Below are 24,885 nucleotides of genomic sequence, written 5' to 3' on the forward strand. Positions count from 1 at the left end.
AAATGGACGATCTTCATTAAGACGAACTGGTATCAAGAAATGTCTTCTTTTCGTTGGCAAAATATTTGTCAGTCAATTAATTAATTAATTGTTATTTATTTAAACTAACTAACTGATAGCTGATCTCATCATTTCAATGAGAAGCTGCAGTTGATAAAATAAAAACTGTGGTAAAACCGAAAAGTGATAAGGCAAAATTCACGCCGTTGATGCATTGACAAATGAATTGTAGAGAGAAGCAGGGAATCCAGATCCTGGGAATGAAACAGAGTATAATATGCATACAATTGAATAATCGTCTCAGAACAACAATCTTCAATGCCAATGAAATAATTTATTGGAAACGAATCTACCGAATTAAGTGATGTCTTGCAATAAGTGTCGTTAATAAATTGTCAAAAATAAACCCCAAAACACCCCAATAAACCAACCACTAAACAATAACATATGAACCTCAATGAAACAGATACTAAGTGCGGCAGTCGAATGGAATTGGTGTCAATCTCAAGACTTGTTACATCAAAATTTCGAGTTGATAATAGAAACTCATGTCTTCAGTTGTGTTAAGTTAACACAATTGTCTATATTTCCAATTAGATAAACGACTATTGAATTTACCCACTCATTGCAAGAATACTTCACAAAATAATCACTATCAAAGTATTTGAAAGAAAACTACAATGTTGAGTATTGCACTAATTTGAGATTAAACTTTAAAATCATCCAAAAATTTTAATAAATTTCTGAGAGCTCAGGATAGTTACAGATCCCAGTTACTTCAGAAAACTTTTTCATTTCCGTATCCATTTCCGATGACTTTATCCGATTTGTTTAGTCGTCATTGTTTATGGTAATGCTTCGTATACAGCCGATTCGCCTTTAAGAAAGAAAAACAACATCAAATAAATTACAAATTCGACAAGTGCATTGATGACTGAAAGATATCATAGTTATAGGCATCAATTTTGAGTCATGTTTCAATCATTATTTGGTTTCTACTACACCCTTATTTTACGCTAAGATCATAGTAAGCACACTGTTTGACCTCCTTTTTGCGTCAAGATAGATGCTCTATTTCTGTTTCCGAGTAACATTTTAGATTACTTACTTAGGTACTTACCACAAGGCTGTTGGCATGTACACCCAGTGTACTTAGCAACAGGCATCTCAACCATACTCCCATCTTCGCATACCAAAGCAACAATCTCAATGTCGACTTCCTCTGCCTCCTTAACTCCATCCACCCTCTCCAAGATTCCTTGACAACATCGACAGACAGAGAATTCTGGATGTTCACTGAGGATAATCTCATTGGATGGAGAACACGTCCCCATGCAGACACTAAGCTGAACATCGTTGGCACGGCAACCGGCTGAGTTGGTGATGTTGCGAGTAACCAGCTCCAGACGGCATGTCTCAACATGTCCTGTTTATAGCAAAAACATCTCAAAATTTGAATTTTGTTTTTTAATCATAAAATGGAACATTTTTTTTTCATCTGTAATGAATTTTCTGCAATTTAAGTGAATAGTTTTTTTCGTAAGCTGAATCATTTTCTCACCGAATCGTTTTCTGCAGACTGGACAGCACTTTCCCGGTTCGTAGACCAACTCATAATTCTAGGCAAGGCGGGGAAAAGGTACGGTGTCAAAGACAAATATAACGATCAAAATATCGTTCATTATTTGGTATCTATTTACACCTGACGATGATTAGATGACCGACGATGACTAGAGCAAGCTATTCGAAATGTCGAGACCAAAGACGAGTTATTTTAGAGCTTAAAGTAGGACTGTTCTAATCAGAACTAAAAAATTACTTAATTAGCAAAAGTTGATAGTAAGCAGGGCAAGTTCTTTTCAGAACTAAATATCTACTGAGCAGTAGTCATTACCATGATGGTGTTACCACAAACCGAAACGAAACCGAAACCGATACTCCACCCATGCAAAGCCTAAAATCCTATATCGTTCAGATAGTTCTCAAACGTATGAATAGCAATGTTGTCACCCACATTCATTAAAACAACCAAAGATTATCCTTCTCTAAGTCCATCAGGACCGCACTTGCAGTTTGAAGTAAAGTCCCTCAAGCCCGGTCAAAAGTAAATCACAAATGCGATTACAATAATCACAGTTCATTTAAACAGGTTTGTGTCTTGACGAGAGCTTCGATAAAAAAATATTGTGTTCGATTGTGATTTGATGTGTCGACTACATCACTGATGGTGTTATGTATTACCTCTTCACTACACGACATCACATCACACTCAGTACCACACGTCACTATTCCGTTCCTACAGGAACACACAGAGCAATCGTCTGGTCTCCATTCCTCGTTTGGTTTCCGTGGCAACCCCTCTTCATCCACACACTCACACTGATGGGGTGGGACACACCCACCAGTAGAGTTCAAGTAGAAACCTGAAAATTGAACAAAACAATGACGGATATTGGATATGACAGCTAATGACTATTAGCAGTACACAGTTCAATGATATTATGATCCACTTAACAGAGATGGACGGACACACAAATATAAACTTAAATTGTTAAATGATTTCTCGAAATACTGCATCTTAATTGTCACGTCGATTTGAGTGGTATCACGGTAGAGGTGACAAGTAATACATGTATGCATGTGTGTGCATGCAAAAAAAAAAATGTGACTTCACAAAAATGAGGTCTCTAGCAAACAATTAGAAAAGTAGACATGGCAGGAATCTTTCGGTCTATTCTCTACCTGTTTGACAGACGCAAGCCTCATACGGTTGACCACATAATGACTGATCTTGGGTGGTATCCTTGTCTTGGATGGTAATCCTGTCTTGATATGTGTGAATATCTTGGCACTTTGGACGGCATAACGTAGCTGATTTACTGAAGATCTCATTTCCTCCACATTCTGTCGACAAATGAAACAGTTGTATCGTTTTTCATTTTTAAGTAAAATCAAACACAAGAACACACATTCACACTATGTCCTTTATTCCTGCAATGCCACCAACTGCATTAAAAACAAGTGACAATTAATAGTTTAAAACAAACCGTGTAACAGTTTTTTTTAGCCAATCAAGAACGCTGTATTATCTGAAGTACAAATGAACTGATTTGATTGGCTTACCGCAGTCTCCTGCATAGCATATTTCCTCCTTCTGAGATGGTCCTTCACACTCCGCCCCTCCATACGCCCTGACAGGGTTATCTGGAGTTCTGTAAGCCTTCTTAACCCCTGACCCACAGGTCACTGAGCAATCCGACCAATCAGACCACTCGCTCCACCCACAATCCATCCTACAGTTCTGATTGGCGCAATGAAAGTGACCTCTTTCACAGGTGCACTTATTACACTGCTTGTATACAACATCACCCGGTTGGTACTCCATACTACCCAGGAGGTTGCGAGATCGGTTGCTTGTTGCCGGAAGAATGCCAAAAACACTCTCATCGGCAACGCAACGACATTTGCTGATTGGTACGCACTGGAAATCTTGTAAAAGCATCCCGTCAGGACAGACACAACCGTCTTGACAACCTTGCACATCATTCAAACACTCAATCCCATCATGAATATCGCTACACTCCCTCGGGCACCGGTTCCCACATGACGACCGAATCGTACCCCGAGGACAGGTGAGGCAAGGCTGGGTGTTGCAGGGTATCAGTTCTTCTCTTGCTCCATTACAGGCACGACCCCCAAAGAGGGCGGGGATTAAAATAAGACGTGTTCGGAGCCGATGACCTCCGTTGCAGCTCGCACTGCAAGATGACCATGAAGTCCACACATCCCACTGACAATCAACTGAGGAAAAGAAGATCAACAGTTATTTTTCTGCACTATATAAGAACATTATTCGAGAGTCCAATGAAGCGATGGAAATGTGAGCATCAATTTGTAAAATAAATAAGGGTGAAATAAAAGGACGTTACTTTAATGGCTATCAATAGTGTCCGGTTAAAACCAAAAACCAAAAAAACAACACCTTTCCATGTAATATCCTCAGTCTTCAATAGAACGAGAAAGTAATGATGCCCTCAAATTTTGTGCAATAAAGATGCACTTAAAACAAAATCTTACCTGGGCATGGTTCAATGTTACATCTCCTTGTCTGTAGTCTCGATCCTTCACAGTCTTTTTCTGCCGTCGCATCCAGGCATTCTCGACTTCGATATTGATAACCGCCACTACACAACGCTGTGCAGTTGGTCCATGTAGTCCAACTATCAAAGTGTGGACAAGGTAGGTCTATACACATGAATACACCACCGGAACAATTGCTAGAAAAGAAGAAGAAGAAGGAAACAATCCTCAAAACAAAGGAGAAAATTGTCTGGACAAAGAACGGGACTTTCCCTGTACAGAAATACCAAATGATGCAATACAATTTCGTTTCTCTACCACATTGGCGACATCACCCAGCCAGAAACAATCATTAAAACTTTGAACACTATTAACTTGGTGCACCAGATCCCTGGATAGAACATGAGAGAGGTATTAACTTCTTTTAAAAGCAGGTGCATAGCCAATCCAGTCTACAATATTAATGAAACTGATATTTTAGAGTAATTTCCTTCAAGCGATTCTAACGATCTAACCAGACCTAAAGTCGACGTGTTATTGAGCACAAGGTTCGAGTCAAGGTAACAAGGTCATCACTCAACACTATTTGTCGCTTCATCCATCTGGCAGAACCCTCACAAAGGAAAAACGTGTCCAGGGAGATAATTCAGGAGAGGTTAAAAATGAAAAGTTGAGGCAACGCACCATTGGCTACAAGGGAAGTCGAGCACAGAACCCGGCTGATAAGCTTCATTTATTGTTAGCCCGGGTGGAGAACCAAGCATCGTTTGGTATCCCATGGGTAGTCTTGTGGACAATGTAGGTGTAAGTAACGCCCTTGAAATCGATGTTGATGGAGTATCTTCTTTCTGGTTGGGGAGTGAAGCTTGACTGAGACGTGCTTGTTCATCTGAAGAGCAATGGGTAACAATAAAGATATAAAACATGTCTACATACTAAATGCAATGTAAGGAAATAAAGAATGGATGCTTGGTTTAGAGGAAGGGAAACAATTAAATCCCGAATAATATTTCTTATTGGAGATCAATTCTTTTCTCCGCTTTTCCTGAATTGATCTTCCAATTTCTTAAATAACATTTCAGAAAGTCGTTCTAAACACATATTATATGACACAAAATTGCTTTCAAAGCTAACTCAAGCAGTCTGTCTTCAGAACAATTTCAAAAACTCGAATAGTTTACACATTAAAATATCTGACAGATGTGACTGTTGAATAAATGTAACGGTTGTTGAAACTGAAGATGCTTAGGCTGGACACGTCTCATTAGCTGCTGATTGCCTGACCTGTTATTGATAGATTGAGGTCATAGACGTAACGAGGCATTCCTCAGACACAGTTTCACATCATTAAGGAGACAGCATTCAGCAACCATGCTCATCGTTATCGTATCATGGACAAGTAAGATCGGTTGACCAGATGAACAGAAATGGTTCAGACAATTAAGCTAAGATGAATTAGTTATTATACCAGACCTCCAGAATATACTGTTTTTATTACAGCCAGCCATCTTTGAGGATTAGATTTTCTTTCACAAGGATGCAAATAAGTAGACTTCTCACGCATTCTTTGCCACTAAATTTAAATAACCAAAACACCTCAAATATGGTTGCTGAATGCAAAGGGTCTATGGGGAGGGGATTAAATTGCCAAAACATTAACAGTTTCCAGCAGTTACTGGATTGCACCCCATCTTCAGTTATCCAGCCTGAAGAAGTCGTATTACCTTTAGGGCAGCTAAGAAGCTGTAGTCGTAGTCTGAACTTATTGCCCTTGGCAACGACTGGGAGGATAGTGACAGAGGTTGCCATGACGCCACCGTAAGGAAGATGAATCTCTAATATGGTGATTGGATCAGTGTTGCCATGGAAAATCTGAAAGATACCGAATGAAATATTGAACCATAACATATCTTAGGAAATGGATAGTACACCCGATTAACTTAACGAATAATTATCAAAACAATGTGTGGATTAAAAGATAAGTGCCTAACTCAAGAGGGCGCCGTGTCGCGTAGCGACACTGTATCCATGGTAACAAAAGGCCATCTTTGATTCTGATATGGATATCAGTATAAAACAGTTTTTTTCTCAATATAAAATTTTTTTCATAAATGACAACTGAAGTACCATAGGAGTTAGTCCATCATCGGACAGGACTGGCCTCAACCCAGTGGGCTCTGCCATCCTGTAGAGAACAATCAGTCGTTCTAAGTAGTCTCCACTGAGAGCGCCCCCACCCTGTACATTCAGACCAGTGATATGGTGGGTTGTGTCAAAGGTCAGGGTTAGGTGGTCTCCACTCCAGCCGTAGATGTTATTGTTGTCTGGTTTACTGTCGAGGGCGAGTGAAGCTGGGGCATTTGGCGGTAAAGGTATTGGCTTACTGCATGACTCTGAAAAGAAAGAACATTTGGAACTAGGCTAAACTTTACAGGCTGGAGACGAGCATTAAGACTGGAGAAATCAACGACTGAAAACAGTTAATTAGCCTAATTAAAACAAAACTTTAAAAAGTGGCCATGAATGCAAAAGTTGTTTTACCATGGTAAAGAGGAGGCGGTGGCATTTGTGGTATGACATCTTCCTCATCAATGAACATCTTCGAGTATCTCTGCATTTCTGTTGCCATCTCAGTCATATCAAACACACATCGACACTCCTTCTGAGTCACACAGTTCCCATCTTGTAAATATTCTCCCTCCTTACAGCGACATCCTGGCTGACATGTTGGTTGCAGACAAGGGATGCTCAGATCCTTACAGGTCAAAGGGCACCGGGTTGCACATTCGTCATAGATCATACCAATCTCCCCGCACAATTCACCTAGTACGAACAAGAATTTGTTATTACACCTGACCGAACTATATCCAAAACAATAGTATTGAGAGATTCTTTTGGTGGAGTTCGACTGTTTGGCTAAAATGTTAGCACTTGATGATATGACAGTTGTCCCCCCCCAAAAAAACCCCCAACACTTTGAGACTTTCTCCCAAGCCTAAAACCTTCATTTATTAAATGCATGACAAACAGTGAACGGGTTCTGCTCAAGTTGAAATATATATGAAATAGAATCATTTTTCCGTGAATGGCTCGCTACGTACCTGGGCATGGTTCTGGGTTGCATGGTTGGGACTGCATTAATTCTTCTTGACATGGGCGACCGCCGTATTTGGCTTCAATTATGATGTCACGTCTACGAGTCTGACTACCGCCCCCACACGGTGCATCGCATCCACTCCACTCCAGCCATGGACCGTACTTGCAATCAACTAAACACAATTTGGAAACAGGAATAATCTTCATGTTCGTTACCTTTTTTTGTAATAAGTTTTCGATGTTATGTGTATCCAACAAATCTAACAAATGTTGAGCAGCAACTTAATATGGGCAAAATATCTTTATAAAAAGTTTGGAGGTTTTTGGATAATAAAACGTTTCAAGTATTCTCATACTTCAAATACATTTGAAGGTTTATTTGAATAGTCGATCATTTTTAATATGAACTCATTGCGACCTACCTGGACACGGCGTTACCTCTGCACATATCTTTCTCTCCATACTTTCCCCTTCACACCCATTCCCTCCCTCAGAGAGGGCCGGCTTAGGCTCTGGACTGTTACATGAACGGAACCGAAGCCCGTAAACTGGTCCATCACTACATGATTCTGTACAACCAAACCACTCTGTCCATGCACTCCACCCGCCAGGCACTGAAATATCAAACATGAAAAAGCAGTTGAATTGCAATAAAATAACCATTTATTTGCTTATGAAAATTGCAACTGTGAATGAAAGGGAAATTAATGACTGACAGAAACGATTGAGGTTACCTTTGTAAGACTTGTTGGTGCATTGCAACTGTCCAACAGCACACTCACTAAAAACAGAAGAAAACATTAGAAAGTTCAGTTTTGGTTCAGGCAATTTTTTTTACAGAAGAGCTTGCAATCTAATACTATGGGCCTTATGTCTATAAATTTAAAACGTTTCTGAAATATCAAAGGCAGATAAGTCCCGAACTGTTTTTGGCTGAAGTAATTTTTTAAGTACAGGTTGTCACAAAAATTAAATCATTACCATGGATACGAAACTTAGATCTTACCATTTATTGCAGTTTACATCAATAACATCTCCAGGATTCATCTGATATATGCCAGGTGATGACGTTGGTCTTAGAAGCTGATCTAAGGAACTATCAGGTAAACCAGGCAGGTCTGATAAAGCGACAGTACAACGGCACTCTGATGGTTTGACACAACCATCATCTTGGAGTAAATAATCCTGAGAGGATAAAAAATAGGAATTTAATGACAATCAAACCTTGATAATACCTGTGCTCCTTTACAAACTTTGGGAAAAACTTTTCTTCAACATATTCATTAAATTCTTGACTTATTTCATTGGCTGATTTCTTGTTTATCCTATATAACTTTATTGTGGAATGGCAAAAAGAATGTCCCACCAAACAGGGAAGAAAATTACGTGACCAAGAAAAAGATGCAAAATTCAAGTTACTCTATATGTCAAAATGAGGAGCTGATTTTATTTGAATGGCATATTTCATTGTTTATTTTCCAAACCAGAGACACAAGACAAGCTGAAAGAATATGAACGATCCAGCGATCCACCATGTGTCACTGAGCTCAATAGCCTAATGTCAGTCAATCCATGATAACCTACCCCAGGGCACATACAGCCCCCCTCGCATCTCCTTGGCATCATACACTCTGTATTCTTCCTCAAATCCCTGCAACTTCGGGGACAAGTCGTGGCACATGCTCGATTCACGAAGGGAGACACACATCCTACAAAATATCAAAAACATTGCAAGATTTGTTTCTTTAATCTGATTGAATCTTTCAAAGAGCTGAATTTAAAACTTGCTGCAAGAACTTTGCTAGTTAAATCTGGTCTCATATGAAGTAAACATTTTAAAAAAAAAGCAAATGACTGCTTTGAAAGTGCAAGAACGTTGCTGTCGCCTAATATTTCAAATCTCTGAACGTTTAAGGGATTAAAATTGCATTACAAAATTACAAACTTTGCGTTTAAAACAATTGACAACTAAACCTACTTCTGCATGGTGGAAGGTTACAGAGCTTGGTCCTGATCTCGGGTCCTTCACATTCTCTACCACCGTTCCCTGCTCGTTGCCTTGTTCGTGTTGAGATCTGTTCTTGTGTGCCACAAACGGCTGTGCATTCTGACCATGGAGACCACTCATCCCATACACAATCAACTTCAGAGAATAGAAATATTATATATTTTTTGCCAGAGATATAATTATTACAAAGATGTTTAAATTGTTATTTTTTTTGTAATAAACTACATCTTATTTTAAAACTACTGCTTTGCTAAAATTGATTAATAAGACACTTCCACTTAAAATATATATCACTATGATAAATGTTTGGATAACCTTCAGCTATTGGCAAGATACAATGCATTATTACAACATATTTTAGGAATGTACAAAAAAATGCAAATACTTCCCACCCCGTGAATTTAAGACCAAGAAATGAGCACTACTTTCCAAGGTTGATGTGTCAATTTCTGCAAATCTATTCTTACCAGGACACGCCTCCAGGAAGCAAGCTTGAGTCTCCGCCCCTTTTCCTTCACACTCCTTCCCTCCATTCAATGGCTCTCCGCACATACATTCACGTGACCTTCTGACCTGACCCACACCACATGATACTGAACATATTGACCATGGGCTCCACTCACACCAATTACCATCAACTGTAATAGAAGTCAAATTAATCAAATCAATTCAAATATCAAGTGATCAAATCAAATCACGGATATCATATCCAGTAAAACATCAAATCAGATCAAACATGAATCATTCATCAAATCATATTTGACTAGTAGAACTCAGTGTAAAAGCCACACTGCTATTTGTATGCTTTCAGATTTAAATAATTATATCAGATCACGAGAGATATAATCAGTTCAAATCAAATCGGATTACATCAGATACAAGTAAATTTAATTTAAGTTAAAGTGAATCAAATCAGACAAAAGTATACCGAATCGATCCAAATCAAATCAGATTAGATCAAACCAAGTTAAATGAGTCAAGACTGAGTCGATAAGTGTCAATCAAATCAAATCTTAAATACCAGATAACATCAGAATAGGTGAGTTTCAAGGTTGATGAAGTTAAATCAAATCAAATATCATCAAATTTCTTCAGGCAACATACTCACCTGGGCATGGCAGTAAGTCACATTTCCTTGATTCCATCTTGACACCATTTACACAGCTTGAATCGTTCTTGTCTGGTTGACATGACAACGATCGTACTCTCCTCCCATTATACCCACAGGTTGCATCACATGGTGACCATGGCGACCACTCCGGCTTCAAAGCAGCTGACGGGGCAAAGGTCACAGTAATAGGTTAATTGAAATTTAGATTGAAATACCTATAACACAAATATAACTAGGAAAACTGTTACAATTTTTTCAAAATATACATTTGTTACAATAACTGAATATCTCACCTGCACATGTGTTGTTTGTACACCTGATGAAACCACTGTTGCAGGTACTGTGTGAAATAAAAAAATATAAGACTGCAATGTAAAATAAATGTCACAGATATACACACAATTAATATTCGACAAAACTAAGCTTAAACTTTCTGTAACTTTTAATCTGATTTGTTTTTCTCTGTTAATAACAGAAACATTCCAATATACTGTACATGTCTGACAGAGAGATTGAACCAATGGTTCTCTGCATTCAGGAGCTAAGATTAGCCATGCACGTTCGAGATGAAAATATCTGCTCTGAAGCACAATTTCATGCTCACCACGCATTGCAGCCGTCGTTCGAGACCTCCTCCCCTTCCAAATAGACACGCCCATTATCCGCCGAACAGAAGACAGGGCAATCAGGTAAGCCACATGACTTACTCTCGGTGGTAGCGCCCTCACACGGTCGGCCGCCGTAATCTGCTGGTGGGTTATTGGCTGACCTGAAAGACATCCAAAAGACTACTGGTGACAGATTTTAACAAGGTCTGTGTACATTCAGTACACGCTTGAATATACTTTTTTTTGGTGGCTAAATCTGAAGCACCGTCCTACCGTCCTGTGACTGAGCCACTTACTGAGTCAGTGACTATAAATGTCCTAAATAGAGACTCTTAGGTCCAGCTCAGCGAGGCAAGCCTAGTTCTGTTTAGAAAGAATAGGATGGTCAAACCTGAATCGAATCTTGTCAGAATCACCGCAGGTGTGTTGGCATGTCGACCACGTGGACCACGCACTGAATCCACAATCCACCGGACAGTCGTTCTCTGAGCAAGTGATCTTGCCATTTTGGCAAATACTACAATAAAACATGCAAATTATAGATCTCCTTAGTAACGTAAACTATGCAGAAGAGTGCTTTTGTTTGTTTGGAATACAAAAACAAATTGAAATCACTGGCAAGAATGATTAAACTACCAGACCACAATCTAAAACAGGTTCATTCCAGATAATACAAATAACTCTTAGTCCACACTCACCATGTATTGCAGTCAATGTTATACTTGGAATTTGGAGGCCATAACCTGCCCTCTGCGTCCAGACATTCACACATATCTTGTGGGATACATTTCCCATCACTATCTTCCAACCAGCCGTCTCGACAACGGCACCCTGGTTGACATCGTTCATCCTCGTTACATGCCGAACCGCTTTGTAGCTGGGCACATTGCGATGGGCAGCGGTTGCCACATTTGCTGTCATAAATCTTCCCACCGGTACACTTTGGCCCTGCGGGTTAGAATTATTATTCATTTTAGTCAAAGATGTTATGGAAGACACAACAAATTTACAACCACTGTTTTCCTGACAGTCAAGACAAAATTGTTAAAATCACTTAAAACTATAGTTAAAAATAATCTAAACAAACTCTTTTATCCCCCCCCCCCGAGAATTAAAAAAGTTGCCTTTTTACACTTGGACAACAGTTATAAATTATCAAATAATCAAATTATCTACAATATGAAAATTATACTAACATACCACATGGTTCACTGTTACACGTTTTGGTTTGTTTTGCTGGTCCCTTGCACGGCTCCCCTCCATTCTTAGGTGTCGGGTTGTTACATTTTCTCATCCTTTCAGTGTTTCCACCGTCACATGATTTGGTGCAGTTTGACCATTCGCTCCATTGGAAATATCCTCCATTTACTGTCCCAAGTAGATGAAATACAACAACGATCAAGATGGTAGTTAGAGTACGAGACTGTTTCAGATATCTCGATCTTTTCCCGATCTTTTCTCACTAGTTACAAACGATTAGTGAAAAACGTATTGTGAACGAAAATTAACTTTATATTTTTTTCAAACTCCTTGTGTGTTACTAAATAATTATTCATGTGGCTGTGAAACAACGTTTTAACGAAACCATAAATTTCAACTTACTTTTGACTTATATATTCTCACCTGGACATGCCAACAAACTGCACGGTTTGGTCTCCACAGTATCATTCTTATTATCACACTCTTTGCCACCGTACATTGCAGGGTTGAATGACCGTGTCCTTCGCTGTTGCCCTACCCCACATGTTCTTGTACATGCTGACCATTTCGTCCATTCATTCCATGTACAGTCAACTGCACAGGTCCCAGATGATTCGCATGATGAAGATTGAGTTACTGTCTCTGCAAATTGAAATTGTAAGATATTATTGCAGCCAATGTTTACGTATTGATTTAATAATGATGTGATCTCTGCTCAAAATACCCAGCACTTAAACTCTGACTAAGCAACTACAAATTCCAGAATTTAATCAGTGACTTTGAGAACAACCATTCAACTTTTTTGAGTTACCTTGACAACGCTCTTTTGTGCACTCCATCTTGCCGTTCACACAGGTGCTGAAAAATTAGGTTAGACGTGAATTACACCAATTTAAACTGACAAACTGACAAAGGGAATATTTTGAAATATCCCATATTCATTGTTTGTTTATTTCTCGCAAACTGAGTCTTTGCTAGACTAGAAATGATGAATCAAAAATATATGACTTACCAATTGTTGCAAGGTGTAAACGCCACACTTCCAGGCAGTATCATATCTCCATGTACCATACGATTACCCTTCTGATCTAGAGCTAATGGCAAACAGTCAGACTTGTTGGTGTTTTCTAGCGGCGGCTCACCAGTCATCAATCGTAAGTTGAGTATGACGGTCTTGGACAAGAAACACGGGCATTCCTGATTGGATAAAGATGACAAAGGGTTAAAATGTCAGTCCTGAATTATCTTAAATTGAGAACAGAAATTTATATTGTTGTATTACTAGCCTACTGTAAGTACTTTCTGCCAAGACTGCCATTGAAGTAATTATTTTTTATGATTAAAATAGAAAAAAATCTGTTAGCTCAGCCACTTTACTACGGAGAAACAGACAATGCTACAATGCACGGCATTTGCCGGATAGCGGATTTTGATAAGCAGATGCTTTATGTGCTTATTTCAACTCTGTACTAAGCAGCTTAAGACATGTCGTCTATTTGTTTCTCACCTCAGGCGGTACACATTTTCCGTCTAGTTCCACGTATCCCTCCCTACAGAAGCAGCCCATCTTACATTCCTCCTCAACGCAGACCGAATCACCTCTCAACTCAGCGCAGGTCTTTGGACAGCGCTGCCTACAGGCTTGCTCAATCTTATCGCCCGCACACACTATCATCAGGAGGAAAAAGATATGAGTTCATATGCAACATCGTATTTTGTGCCTCTTTTGGTCTTTCAACTTCATATGTTTTTACTTCAAACAATGATTTAAAAATGACCACACCGAATACAACACACACGTAATATGTTTTATGATTGAAGTTAACCTGTAATACACAAAATATGGAGAAATATAAGCCTTCTCCCAGTAGAATGAACTTCAATTCAAAAGATTTTAGACACCATATCTTCAAGACGAATGAAGAGATAGTTAATATCTACCTGGTTGACAGCCTCTCAGCCTGAGTTGAAGTCTAGCTTTCTGGGTAGCATTAGTCACCATAACTGATAACGATGACGCGACTATCCCAAGCTGAGGTAGATTAATTACTTCATTGTCAACATCATTCTTATTAACTTCAAACATCTGCAAGAAAATAATAAGAAGAACGTTGTCACATAACCCTCCTCCAGTTCATGCATCTAAGGTGTACGGGACTCTGTGGAGATTACTGTATGCTCAAATTGAAACTAATTGTTGATGAAGCAGCGTTAGGTTGAGTCCATCACAACGCCTTGCAAGTTCGCACAAGTTACGTCACAATCTATTCGAATGAACTGGTACTCGTGGAAAGACTTATGAATTAATTTGATTCACATTTGACCGGACTTGCAATGGACTCGACTACAACACTGGGGTGCGGTGTACAATACTTGGTTAAGGGATAAACAAAACCATACAGACAGAATTTAAAGCAACTGTTCTTAATTCCACCCACCATTGTCTGGTTATTCCCATCTCGAATTGGTTCCATCGCATCATACTTGCTGACACGATAAGATATCTCCATCCTCCTGACAAATGCCCCCGTTCCCCTCCCACCACCTCGCACTTCCAACGCTGTTATCTGTTTTTGCTGTGGGAAGGAGAATGATACTACAGGGCCAGCCGAGGAAGGCTTCCATCCTGAGGAAGGTACGTCGGAAAATGCTAGGCTAGTGGGAGCATTTGAAGGTAGCGGTAGGAGCTGGTAGCATGAAGCTGTCAATGATTAAACATTAAAGAATTAGACTGTGGCGTTAGATACGGTACTTCTAAACTACTAAATGTTTAGCTGCGGATGAATCTACTCTTTGATTCAGCCCAAGTCCATTTCTTTGTTCATCTTTATAACAAATGCGTGTGCACCTTGTCAGTTTTGCTTTATGGTTTATTTCTTTATTCATTTAAAAATGGTTGTAATTGAAAGCAACGTTTCCTACCTTGAGGACAGACTTCAGTGTTGCAAGATCTAGTCTGGTTCTGGGCTCCCTCACATACTAACATACTGTCAGGGTCAGGTGCCGGACTATTGCACAGTCTGGTTCGTACTTGCATACCGCCCCCACATGACACGTCACAGTCAGACCATGGAAACCAGGTGCTCCAGCCAGGAATCACTGTTAAAAGAAGAAAAGATCAGTGAAATATGATTGCCCCTAAAAACCAATTAATTAATTTTGTATCAAAATGGCAAGAACTTTACATAAACTTTAGGCATATGAAAGAAACAGTTTGGCAACCTTTACCTGGGCAGGGCTTCAGCCCATCACATGGCATCTTCTGCATGTGTGTACCAATACAACTCTTGCCGCCATTACGAGGAGCAGGATTGGTGCACGAACGGTAGCGCCGATGAAAACCTGATCCACAGTTTCTATCACACTGTTCCCATGGTGTCCAGTCGCTAAAGTTACCATTCACTAATCAAAAAAGAAAATACAGGAACGATATGACATGACATTAATGACAAGATTTATTATTATTGTTTTGCGTTACGTTTTGAAAAGAATTTGAAGAAAGAAAAAACCTAATATAAGATGACTTCCCGTTGACTTACCAACACAGTTATCCTCAGTGCAGTTTAAGACACCATTCTTGCAAGTACTGAAATTAAGGATTTAAAAAATGGTTACAAATGTTTCTGCTCTTAATTTGATCGGTTTGGCTTCAAACAACCTATAGGCTTGATAAGGACAAGGAAACATGTAAACAGCAGAGTTTGCAAACCTGCAAATTGAAATCTCAGTACAGTTTCAAGGTGCATGTGTGTCCTTAAAAAAGACCATTTTATTACCATATAGTTGCTATCTGACAAAGGAATATTATTGAGCCTGTTAAGGCAGAGCTACTTACTGTATACATGAGAACGCTTCAGGAGAAAGAATGATTCAATGTAATCAATCTACTTGCAATTTATTTCCATCTTTCAAATTCGACTTCTTACCAGTTCTGGCAGCCAATTATTACTGATTCCATCGGTAACAATTCTTGTAACTGGTCCCCGCCTAAATCCACCATACACTGACACTGATGAGGCTCCACACAGGTACCGCTCTGTAGGAGGCGGTCATCTTTGCATCGACAGAGAGAGTGACATTCTTCATCGATACAGTCAGCTTGAGTTGCTAACTGCTGGCAGTGAATTGGCTGGCATGTGCTACCGCAAGGAACAAACTCCATGCCTGGACCACAGCCATCTAGAAAAACACAACACAACAGGTGAGTTTTTCCCCCCAGCCCTGAACGTAGTCAAATAAGTCAACCACAAGTCCGGTCTCGACCAAACCATAAATTCAATTTCACAAGTCCATTGAATGTATCAGTCGAATAGCTTGTAACTTGAGTTGGTAATGGATGACTTGGGATTGACCTGTGATGGAACGGTGAAGAATTGTGACAAACTTGACAACACTACTTCCCTATCATATTAGTTGACAAAAAATAAGCAGCGGTAGAGACAAAAGATAAGATAAGACAGACATTGAAGCAAGTGTGATATGTCAAGATGGACATTACTTGCCAAATTTATAGACAGATTAAGGTCACGCTAAAACATAAACCCAAGCCTAGCCCCCAGTAGCACTAACTCACCTTGGCATTTCTCCAAGCCACACGGTCTGGTTTCTTCCATCAACACCCCTGTGCATTCATCTCCTCCGTTCTGCGGAACCGGACTGTTACAACTCCTCTTTCTATGTTGTGTTCCTCCTCCGCATGTTGCTGTGCAGACACTCCACATCCCCCATGGACCCGGCTTACCATCCACTGATTACCAGGTTTCAAGAAGATATCGTTTGATAAAAATACAGGAATAATACTTGATCTTATCTCAAGAACATAAAAGCTTCCACCTGCACTCAAAAGAAATTCATACGAACATAACCACCGATCAACCGTCAGGCCCTGTCACTACTCGGTCTCCTAACGACGGGGAGGGCATACTGCCCGAAACGTTGAGTTTCCATCGGTTCTTTTCAGGACCTCATAAACACTCACAAATGGTGACTTTGTCAAAATTTTGTCCAATAGTGCAAAAGTAAAACAACTCTCCTTATGTTTGAATACTCACCTACGCAGGCAAACTCGTTACATCTCCCAACCTCCATGCGCCCGTCTTCGGTACAATTCTTGCCTCCATTCCGTGGGATAGGATTGGTGCATGATCTGAAACGTAGTCTGGTGCCCCAGCCACAGGTCTTGTCGCATGAACTCCACACAGTCCATCCACTCCATCCACCATCACAGGGCTTGTCTCGGCACTCCATGCGCCCAGATGTACATTCACTGCAAAAGAGGGGATAATGAAAGGTAAGTCAAGTTACTTGACTGTCAAGAAAATACAACTACTAAAAGAAAATATCCATCTATATATTTTTCTTGTCAGTCAGTGCTTCGTAAAAATAAATAAATTATAATAATAATAAGGTTGATATTATTGAGACCATACAGTAGGCCTATGTTTTAAATGGATTGAGAAAGTCAATAACTTTGTGACTTTTCTTGTTAATTATTATCTCAGGACAAAAATACTGAGACGAAAATAATATAGTTTTAAATTTTGTTTTACCAAATTGAACATTCTTTTTCATTTATGAATGTTTCTCCTGGCCGATATACTTTTCCATCTATGTTACATGAGCATTCGCTGATTGGAACACACAGTCCTTCGTTGTTGAAAACGCTTCCTTCCTCACACCGGCAACTTGGAGTGCACCTTTTGAGAATGGTAAAATTATTGAATACAAATTAATATTTAGCCAGCACACAATTCATATGTTTTGTTTCCAAACTGGCAGTTTGGACTAATCACATCTAATTACCAGTACATACTACTCCTAGCCTGCATAGACCTATTATATTTTATTATATTACGGGGAGTGAAATTAATAATAAATATTTATAATAATAATATCTAGAGAACATTGTACTTTTTGTAAATAAAGGGAAACCTTACGCAGTTGAATTGAGGCAGACGACATCATTACGCATTTCAAGACAGGTTCGTTGGCATGGTAACGGTTTGCTGCAATCGTCAAATACAGTACCTTCTTCACATGGCTCTGGATCGAATAATAAGACAAATAGTAATAATAATTTCCCTACATTAATTGGAAACTTACACATTTGTACCGGAACTAGCAGTGTTAGTCTCCACTGGACAATGGTTGCTCTTTGTTAACATACACGAGCATAAGCGAACATTTCTATTGGTCCCCTATGGGAAATAATATCCCGAGTCGTCAAGCTCATCCAAGTGACAATTGCGTTACCTATCAATAATATTACATAAATACATCAAGTGGGATGTTCAAAACAATTTGCGCATTCAAACATTTCTTTATAGTAGTGAACAAATAATGTAATTTCAAATCTTTATAACTGAATTTGGACGCTGTTATTATTTTCTTCTTACCCTCACAGGGTTCTATATTACACATGGAAGTTTCGACCTCTTCCTTCGTTTTACCACAGGATAATCCGCCATTTTTAGGAGGTGGGTTGGTGCAGGTTCTTAGACGATACTGGATGCCCCCACCACAAGAATGATCACATTCTGACCAGGGTGTCCACATTGTCCAATTACCATTCACTGAAAATAAAATAAATTAGGGAAGAGTTCAATTTGGCCAAATTAGAAAACGGTCGTTTTATGAAAATAGAAGTTTTTAGCTCAGGCTAATTTCAAGGAGCTACGAGGAAAGGACCTTCTTAGCACTGGCAAATACTTCACAAGACTTTAAGACATTGCTCAAAATTATGCTCTCTGTGAAAAAAGTAAAAAGAAACACTCACCAGGACAAGGGTCGGTGTTACACGCTTTTGTTTCTTTTTCTGCCCCCTTCCCTCCAACACATTCAACTTCATCCTGGCAAATACGGAACCTCATAGATTGGTCATTACCACAGGTGTGTGAGCACGGGGACCAACCTGACCAGAGTGTCCAACCACGTAAAGGTTTACCTATATATTCATGTCAAAAAAAAAAAAGTATCAGAAGCCAAAAAGAAGATTGACACTCCATGATTTTGAAGGAAAACTTAAAGCAAACTGAACCTACTCTGTTTCGCCTCGCCAGGCGATGTTCTTTTGGCCGTTGTTGTCTCCCTAGTGTTGCTGTCTATCACGGTGGAAACAATCCTGCTTGTCTGGGCTTCTGACAAAACCAAAGAAGAATAATTTATCATTATACAAACTCAGTAAGCTGACCCGGTATATCAGGATTCACACAATCAGGACACGAGTCTAAAAAGAAGAGTAATTTATCATTAACAAAGCTTCGTCAGTTGACCCAGCATATTAGGATTCACACAATCAGGACACAAGTCTTACCTGCTGTTGTCGATGCGGCAGGTGATGATGCTTTGACAGTAGTTGTCTCCTCAGTGGTTGTTCCAAGGGGAGAAGTCACAAGAGTTGTCGTGGTCACTTTGACTTTAGTTGGCACGGTCTGCGGCTGGTCTCTCGCCGGCGCTCCCGTGGAAAGTTCTGGGATAAACACACAAGAAGAATCAGTCAATCCAAAATACCTCAATATTTTACCTGTGGCAATTTCTCGGTCATATACCGCATCAGCTCATCTCCCTTTGTCCTCACATGTCAAATGCCACATACCTTTAACGCAGCCTAAAATGTCAACATCCAGGTTGGTTGACTTGGCCCCGCTAATTCCCACTACTTCCAGACGAATGCTGGTCACATCATGTAGGGATGCATCTTCGGGCAAGAGATAGGTCTGGGCTACTTCAGGCTCTAGAGTCATAGTCACAATCTGTAAAGCGACATAGAAAAGTGAATTTGGTCACTCATTTCACCAACCGCCAACTTTTTTTATGTTAAATCATGAATCCAGGGGAAAAAATCCAGTCTGACGTGAAAGTAATACAACTAACCGGTTGACTTGTCTTCTCCTTAGCTACTTCAATGAAATCCTGGTCTCCAGGATTCTTGTAGGAGACTATTATACTCAACACCACTGGCTCATTAGGAGCAACACCATCGGCGTTGGGCACGTTGGTCAGCCTAATTCCTTTGACCACTGATCGCTTAGAAAACTTGGTCAGAAGCTTTGGTGTCTTTTCTCTGTCCTCCGTTACGGGCGCTGGTACTTTCAAGGTTCCCATGGTCTCATCAATAGTGGCCTTTCCCTCGGTTGTTTGTTCTACTTCCAGCCCAACCTGTTCGTCCATCGGTTCTAGGCAGAAGCCTGGAGTTGTGGACACAAGTGGCACCGATGTGCTTACAGTGGTCAGCTCTTCCCAGGCAGCAGTTGTAACGGTGGTAGTTTTGACTTCTTCAGTTGTTTTGACGGCACCAGTGGTGCTATCTGTCACGGTGGAAACAACCCTGGTGGTCTGAGTTTCTGTTGAAATAAAAGAAGAGTAATTGATCATTAACAAAGCTTCGTCAGTTGACCCAGCATATTCGGATTCACACAATCAGTTGACAAGTTTTACCTGCTGTTGTCGATGCGACAGGTGATGATGCTTTGACCGTTGTTGTCTCCTCAGTGGTTGTTCCAAGGGGAGAAGTCACAAGAGTTGTCGTGGTCACTTTGACTTTAGTTGGCACGGTCTGCGGCTGGTCTCTCGCCGGCGCTCCCGTGGAAAGTTCTGGTATAAACACACAAGAAGAATCAGTCAATCCAAAATACCTCAATATTTTACCTGTGGCAATTTCTCGGTCATATACCGCATCAGCTCATCTCCCTTTGTCCTCACATGTCAAATGCCACATACCTTTAACGCAGCCTAAAATGTCAACATCCAGGTTGGTTGACTGGGCCCCGCTAATTCCCACTACTTCCAGACGAATGCTGGTCACATCATCTAGGGATGCATCTTCGGGCAAGAGATAGGTCTGGGCTAATTCAGGCTCTAGAGTCATAGTCACAATCTGTAAAGCGACATAGAAAAGTGACTATGGTCACTCATTGCACCAACCGCCAACTTTTTTTTATGTTAAATCATGAATCCAGGGGAAAAAATCCAGTCTGACATGAAAGTAATACAACTAACCGGTTGACTTGTCTTCTCCTCAGCTACTTCAATGAAATCCTGGTCTCCAGGATTCTTGTAGGAGACTATTATACTCAACACCACTGGCTCAACAGGAGCAACACCATCGGCGTTGGGCACGTTGGTCAGCCTAATTCCTTTGACCACTGATCGCTTAGAAAACTTGGTCAGAAGCTTTGGTGTCTTTTCTCTGTTCTCCGTTACGGGCGCTGGTACTTTCAAGGTTCCCATGGTCTCATCAATAGTGGCCTTTCCCTCGGTTGTTTGTTCTACTTCCAGCCCGACCTGTTCGTCCATCGGTTCTAGGCAGTAGCCTGGAGTTGTGGACACAAGTGGCACCGATTTGCTTACAGTGGTCAGCTCTTCCCCGGCAGCAGTTGTAACGGTGGTAGTTTTGACTTCTTCCGTTGTTTTGACGGCACCAGTGGTGCTCTCTGTCACGGTGGAAACAACCTTGGTTGTCTGAGTTTCTGATGAAATAACAGAAGAGTAATTGATCATTAACAAAGCTTCGTCAGTTGACCCAGCATTTTCGGATTCACACAATCAGTTGACAAGTCTTACCTGCTGTTGTCGATGCGGCAGGTGATGATGCTTTGACAGTAGTTGTCTCCTCAGTGGTTGTTCCAAGGGGAGAAGTCACAAGAGTTGTCGTGGTCAATTTGACTTTAGTTGGCACGGTGTGCGGCTGGTCTCTCGCCGGCGCTCCCGTGGAAAGTTCTGGGATAAACACACATGAAGAATCAGTCAATCCAAAATAACTCACTATTTTACCTGTGGCAATTTCTCGGTCATATACCGCATCAGCTCATCTCCCTTTGTCCTCACATGTCAAATGCCACATACCTTTAACGCAGCCTAAAATGTCAACATCCAGGTTGGTTGACTTGGCCCCGCTAATTCCCACTACTTCCAGACGAATGCTGGTCACATCATCTAGGGATGCATCTTCGGGCAAGAGATAGGTCTGGGCTACTTCAGGCTCTAGAGTCATAGTCACAATCTGTAAAGCGACATAGAAATGTGAATTTGGTCACTCATTGCACCAACCGCCATCTTTTTTTATGTTAAATCATGAATCCAGGGAAAAAAATCCAGTCTGACATGAAAGTAATACAACTAACCGGTTGACTTGTCTTCTCCTCAGCTACTTCAATGAAATCCTGGTCTCCAGGATTCTTGTAGGAGACTATTATACTCAACACCACTGGCTCAACAGGAGCAACACCATCGGCGTTGGGCACGTTGGTCAGCCTAATTCCTTTGACCACTGATCGCTTAGAAAACTTGGTCAGAAGCTTTGGTGTCTTTTCTCTGTCCTCCGTTACGGGCGCTGGTACTTTCAAGGTTCCCATGGTCTCATCAATAGTGGCCTTTTCCTCGGTTGTTTGTTCTACTTCCAGCCCAACCTGTTCGTCCATCGGTTCTAGGCAGTAGCCTGGAGTTGTGGACACAAGTGGCACCGATGTGCTTACAGTGGTCAGCTCTTCCCCGGCAGCAGTTGTAACGGTGGTAGTTTTGACTTCTTCCGTTGTTGTGACGGCACCAGTGGTGCTCTCTGTCACGGTGGAAACAACCCTGGTTGTCTGAGTTTCTGATGAAATAAAAGAAGAGTAATTGATCATTAACAAAGCTTCGTCAGTTGACCCAGCATTTTCGGATACACACAATCAGTTGACAAGTCTTACCTGCTGTTGTCGATGCGGCAGGTGATGATGCTTTGACAGTAGTTGTCTCCTCAGTGGTTGTTCCAAGGGGAGACGTCACAAGAGTTGTCGTGGTCAATTTGACTTTAGTTGGCACGGTGTGCGGCTGGTCTCTCGCCGGCGCTCCCGTGGAAAGTTCTGGGATAAACACACAAGAAGAATCAGTCAATCCAAAATACCTCAATATTTTACCTGTGGCAATTTCTCGGTCATATACCGCATCAGCTCATCTCCCTTTGTCCTCACATGTCAAATGCCACATACCTTTAACGCAGCCTAAAATGTCAACATCCAGGTTGGTTGACTGGGCTCCGCTAATTCCCACTACTTCCAGACGAATGCTGGTCACATCATCTAGGGATGCATCTTCGGGCAAGAGATAGGTCTGGGCTACTTCAGGCTCTAGAGTCATAGTCAAAATCTGTAAAGCGACATAGAAAATTGAATTTGGTCACTCATTGCACCAACCGCCAACTTTTTTTATGTTAAATCATGAATCCAGGGAAAAAAATCCAGTCTGACATGAAAGTAATACAACTAACCGGTTGACTTGTCTTCTCCTTAGCTACTTCAATGAAATCCTGGTCTCCAGGATTCTTGTAGGAGACTATTATACTCAACACCACTGGCTCATCAGGAGCAACACCATCGGCGTTGTGCACGTTGGTCAGCCTAATTCCTTTGACCACTGATCGCTTAGAAAACTTGGTCAGAAGCTTTGGTGTCTTTTCTCTGTCCTCCGTTACGGGCGCTGGTACTTTCAAGGTTCCCATGGTCTCATCAATAGTGGCCTTTCCCTCGGTTGTTTGTTCTACTTCCAGCCCAACCTGTTCGTCCATCGGTTCTAGGCAGTAGCCTGGAGTTGTGAAAACAAGTGGCACCGAAGTGCTTACAGTGGTCAGCTCTTCCCCGGCAGCAGTTGTAACGGTGGTAGTTTTGACTTCTTTCGTTGTTGTGACGGCACCAGTGGTGCTCTCTGTCACGGTGGAAACAACCCTGGTTGTCTGAGTTTCTGAGGAAATAAAAGAAGACTAATTGATCATTAACAAAGCTTCGTCAGTTGACCCATCATATTCGGATTCACACAATCAGTTGACAAGTCTTACCTGCTGTTGTCGATGCGGCAGGTGATGATGCTTTGACAGTAATTGTCTCCTCAGTGGTTGTTCCAAGGGGAGAAGTCACATCAGTTGTCGTGGTCACTTTGACTTTAGTTGGCACGGTCTGCGGCTGGTCTCTCGCCGGCGCTCCCGTGGAAAGTTCTGGGATAAACACACAAGAAAAATCAGTCAATCCAAAATACCTTAATATTTTACCTGTGGCAATTTCTCGGTCATATACCGCATCAGCTCATCTCCCTTTGTCCTCACATGTCAAATGCCACATACCTTTAACGCAGCCTAAAATGTCAACATCCAGGTTGGTTGACTTGGCCCCGCTAATTCCCACTACTTCCAGACGAATGCTGGTCACATCATCTAGGGATGCATCTTCGGGCAAGAGATAGGTCTGGGCTACTTCAGGCTCTAGAGTCATAGTCAAAATCTGTAAAGCGACACAGAAAAGGGAACTTGGTCACTCATTGCACCAACCGCCCACTTTTTTTATGTTAAATAATGAATCCAGGAAAAAAGTCCCAGTCTGACGTGAAAGCAATACAACTTACCGGTTGACTTGTCTTCTTCTCAGCTACTTCAATGAAATCCTGGTCTCCAGGATTCTTGTAGGAGACTATTATACTCAACACCACTGGCTCAACAGGAGCAACACCATCGGCGTTGGGCACGTTGGTCAGCCTAATTCCTTTGACCACTGATCGCTTAGAAAACTTGGTCAGAAGCCTTGGTGTCTTTTCTCTGTCCTCCGTTACGGGCGCTGGTACTTTCCAGGTGCCCATGGTCTCATCAATAGTGGCCTTTCCCTCGGTTGTTTGTTCTACTTCTAGGCCGACCTCTTCGTCCATCGGTTCTAGGCAGTAGCCTGGAGTTGTGGACACAAGTGGCACCGATGTGCTTACAGTGGTCAGCTCTTCCCCGGCAGCAGTTGTAACGGTGGTAGTTTTGACTTCTTCGGTTGTTG

General features: G+C 41.0%; 1 protein-coding gene across 1 annotated transcript; it reads right to left on the minus strand.

The window, feature by feature from the left end:
* Window positions 1-314: 314 nt before the first annotated feature.
* On the minus strand, window positions 315-19,446 carry LOC119728093 (SCO-spondin-like). The gene is made up of 42 exons (XM_038200166.1): window positions 19,416-19,446; window positions 19,144-19,239; window positions 18,879-19,046; window positions 18,499-18,675; window positions 18,040-18,145; window positions 17,653-17,799; window positions 17,155-17,369; window positions 16,677-16,850; window positions 16,030-16,282; window positions 15,643-15,689; window positions 15,332-15,505; window positions 15,026-15,202; window positions 14,542-14,804; window positions 14,045-14,189; window positions 13,611-13,771; window positions 13,116-13,300; window positions 12,915-12,961; window positions 12,527-12,745; window positions 12,104-12,271; window positions 11,602-11,851; window positions 11,295-11,420; window positions 10,900-11,064; window positions 10,589-10,635; window positions 10,293-10,457; window positions 9,652-9,822; window positions 9,155-9,319; window positions 8,761-8,885; window positions 8,183-8,361; window positions 7,911-7,957; window positions 7,599-7,790; window positions 7,182-7,349; window positions 6,622-6,903; window positions 6,208-6,473; window positions 5,805-5,952; window positions 4,765-4,969; window positions 4,078-4,277; window positions 3,124-3,801; window positions 2,743-2,904; window positions 2,242-2,423; window positions 1,562-1,619; window positions 1,121-1,426; window positions 315-877 (listed from the first exon to the last, which is right to left on the minus strand). The coding sequence occupies exons 3-42, from the start codon at window positions 18,970-18,972 to the stop codon at window positions 846-848; spliced, it is 7,071 nt and encodes a 2,356-aa protein (XP_038056094.1). The 5' UTR covers window positions 18,973-19,046; window positions 19,144-19,239; window positions 19,416-19,446; the 3' UTR covers window positions 315-845.
* Window positions 19,447-24,885: the final 5,439 nt, after the last annotated feature.

Source organism: Patiria miniata, unplaced genomic scaffold, assembly GCF_015706575.1.
Source record: "Patiria miniata isolate m_02_andy unplaced genomic scaffold, ASM1570657v1 HiC_scaffold_20, whole genome shotgun sequence".
Taxonomy (NCBI): Eukaryota; Metazoa; Echinodermata; class Asteroidea; order Valvatida; family Asterinidae; genus Patiria; species Patiria miniata.

What these genes read in the sequence shown, in the direction of transcription:
- LOC119728093 (XM_038200166.1), bottom strand. Translation starts at nt 18,972, where the DNA reads ATGAGGTTCCGTATTTGCCAGGATGAAGTTGAATGTGTTGGAGGGAAG. An exon ending in GCTTCTTAGCTGCCCTAAAG is followed by an intron (nt 4,970 to 5,804) that starts GTAATACGACTT and finishes ATTGCTCTTCAG; the next exon opens with ATGAACAAGCACGTCTCAGT. An exon ending in TACATGCCAACAGCCTTGTG is followed by an intron (nt 878 to 1,120) that starts GTAAGTACCTAA and finishes TCTTTCTTAAAG; the next exon opens with GCGAATCGGCTGTATACGAA.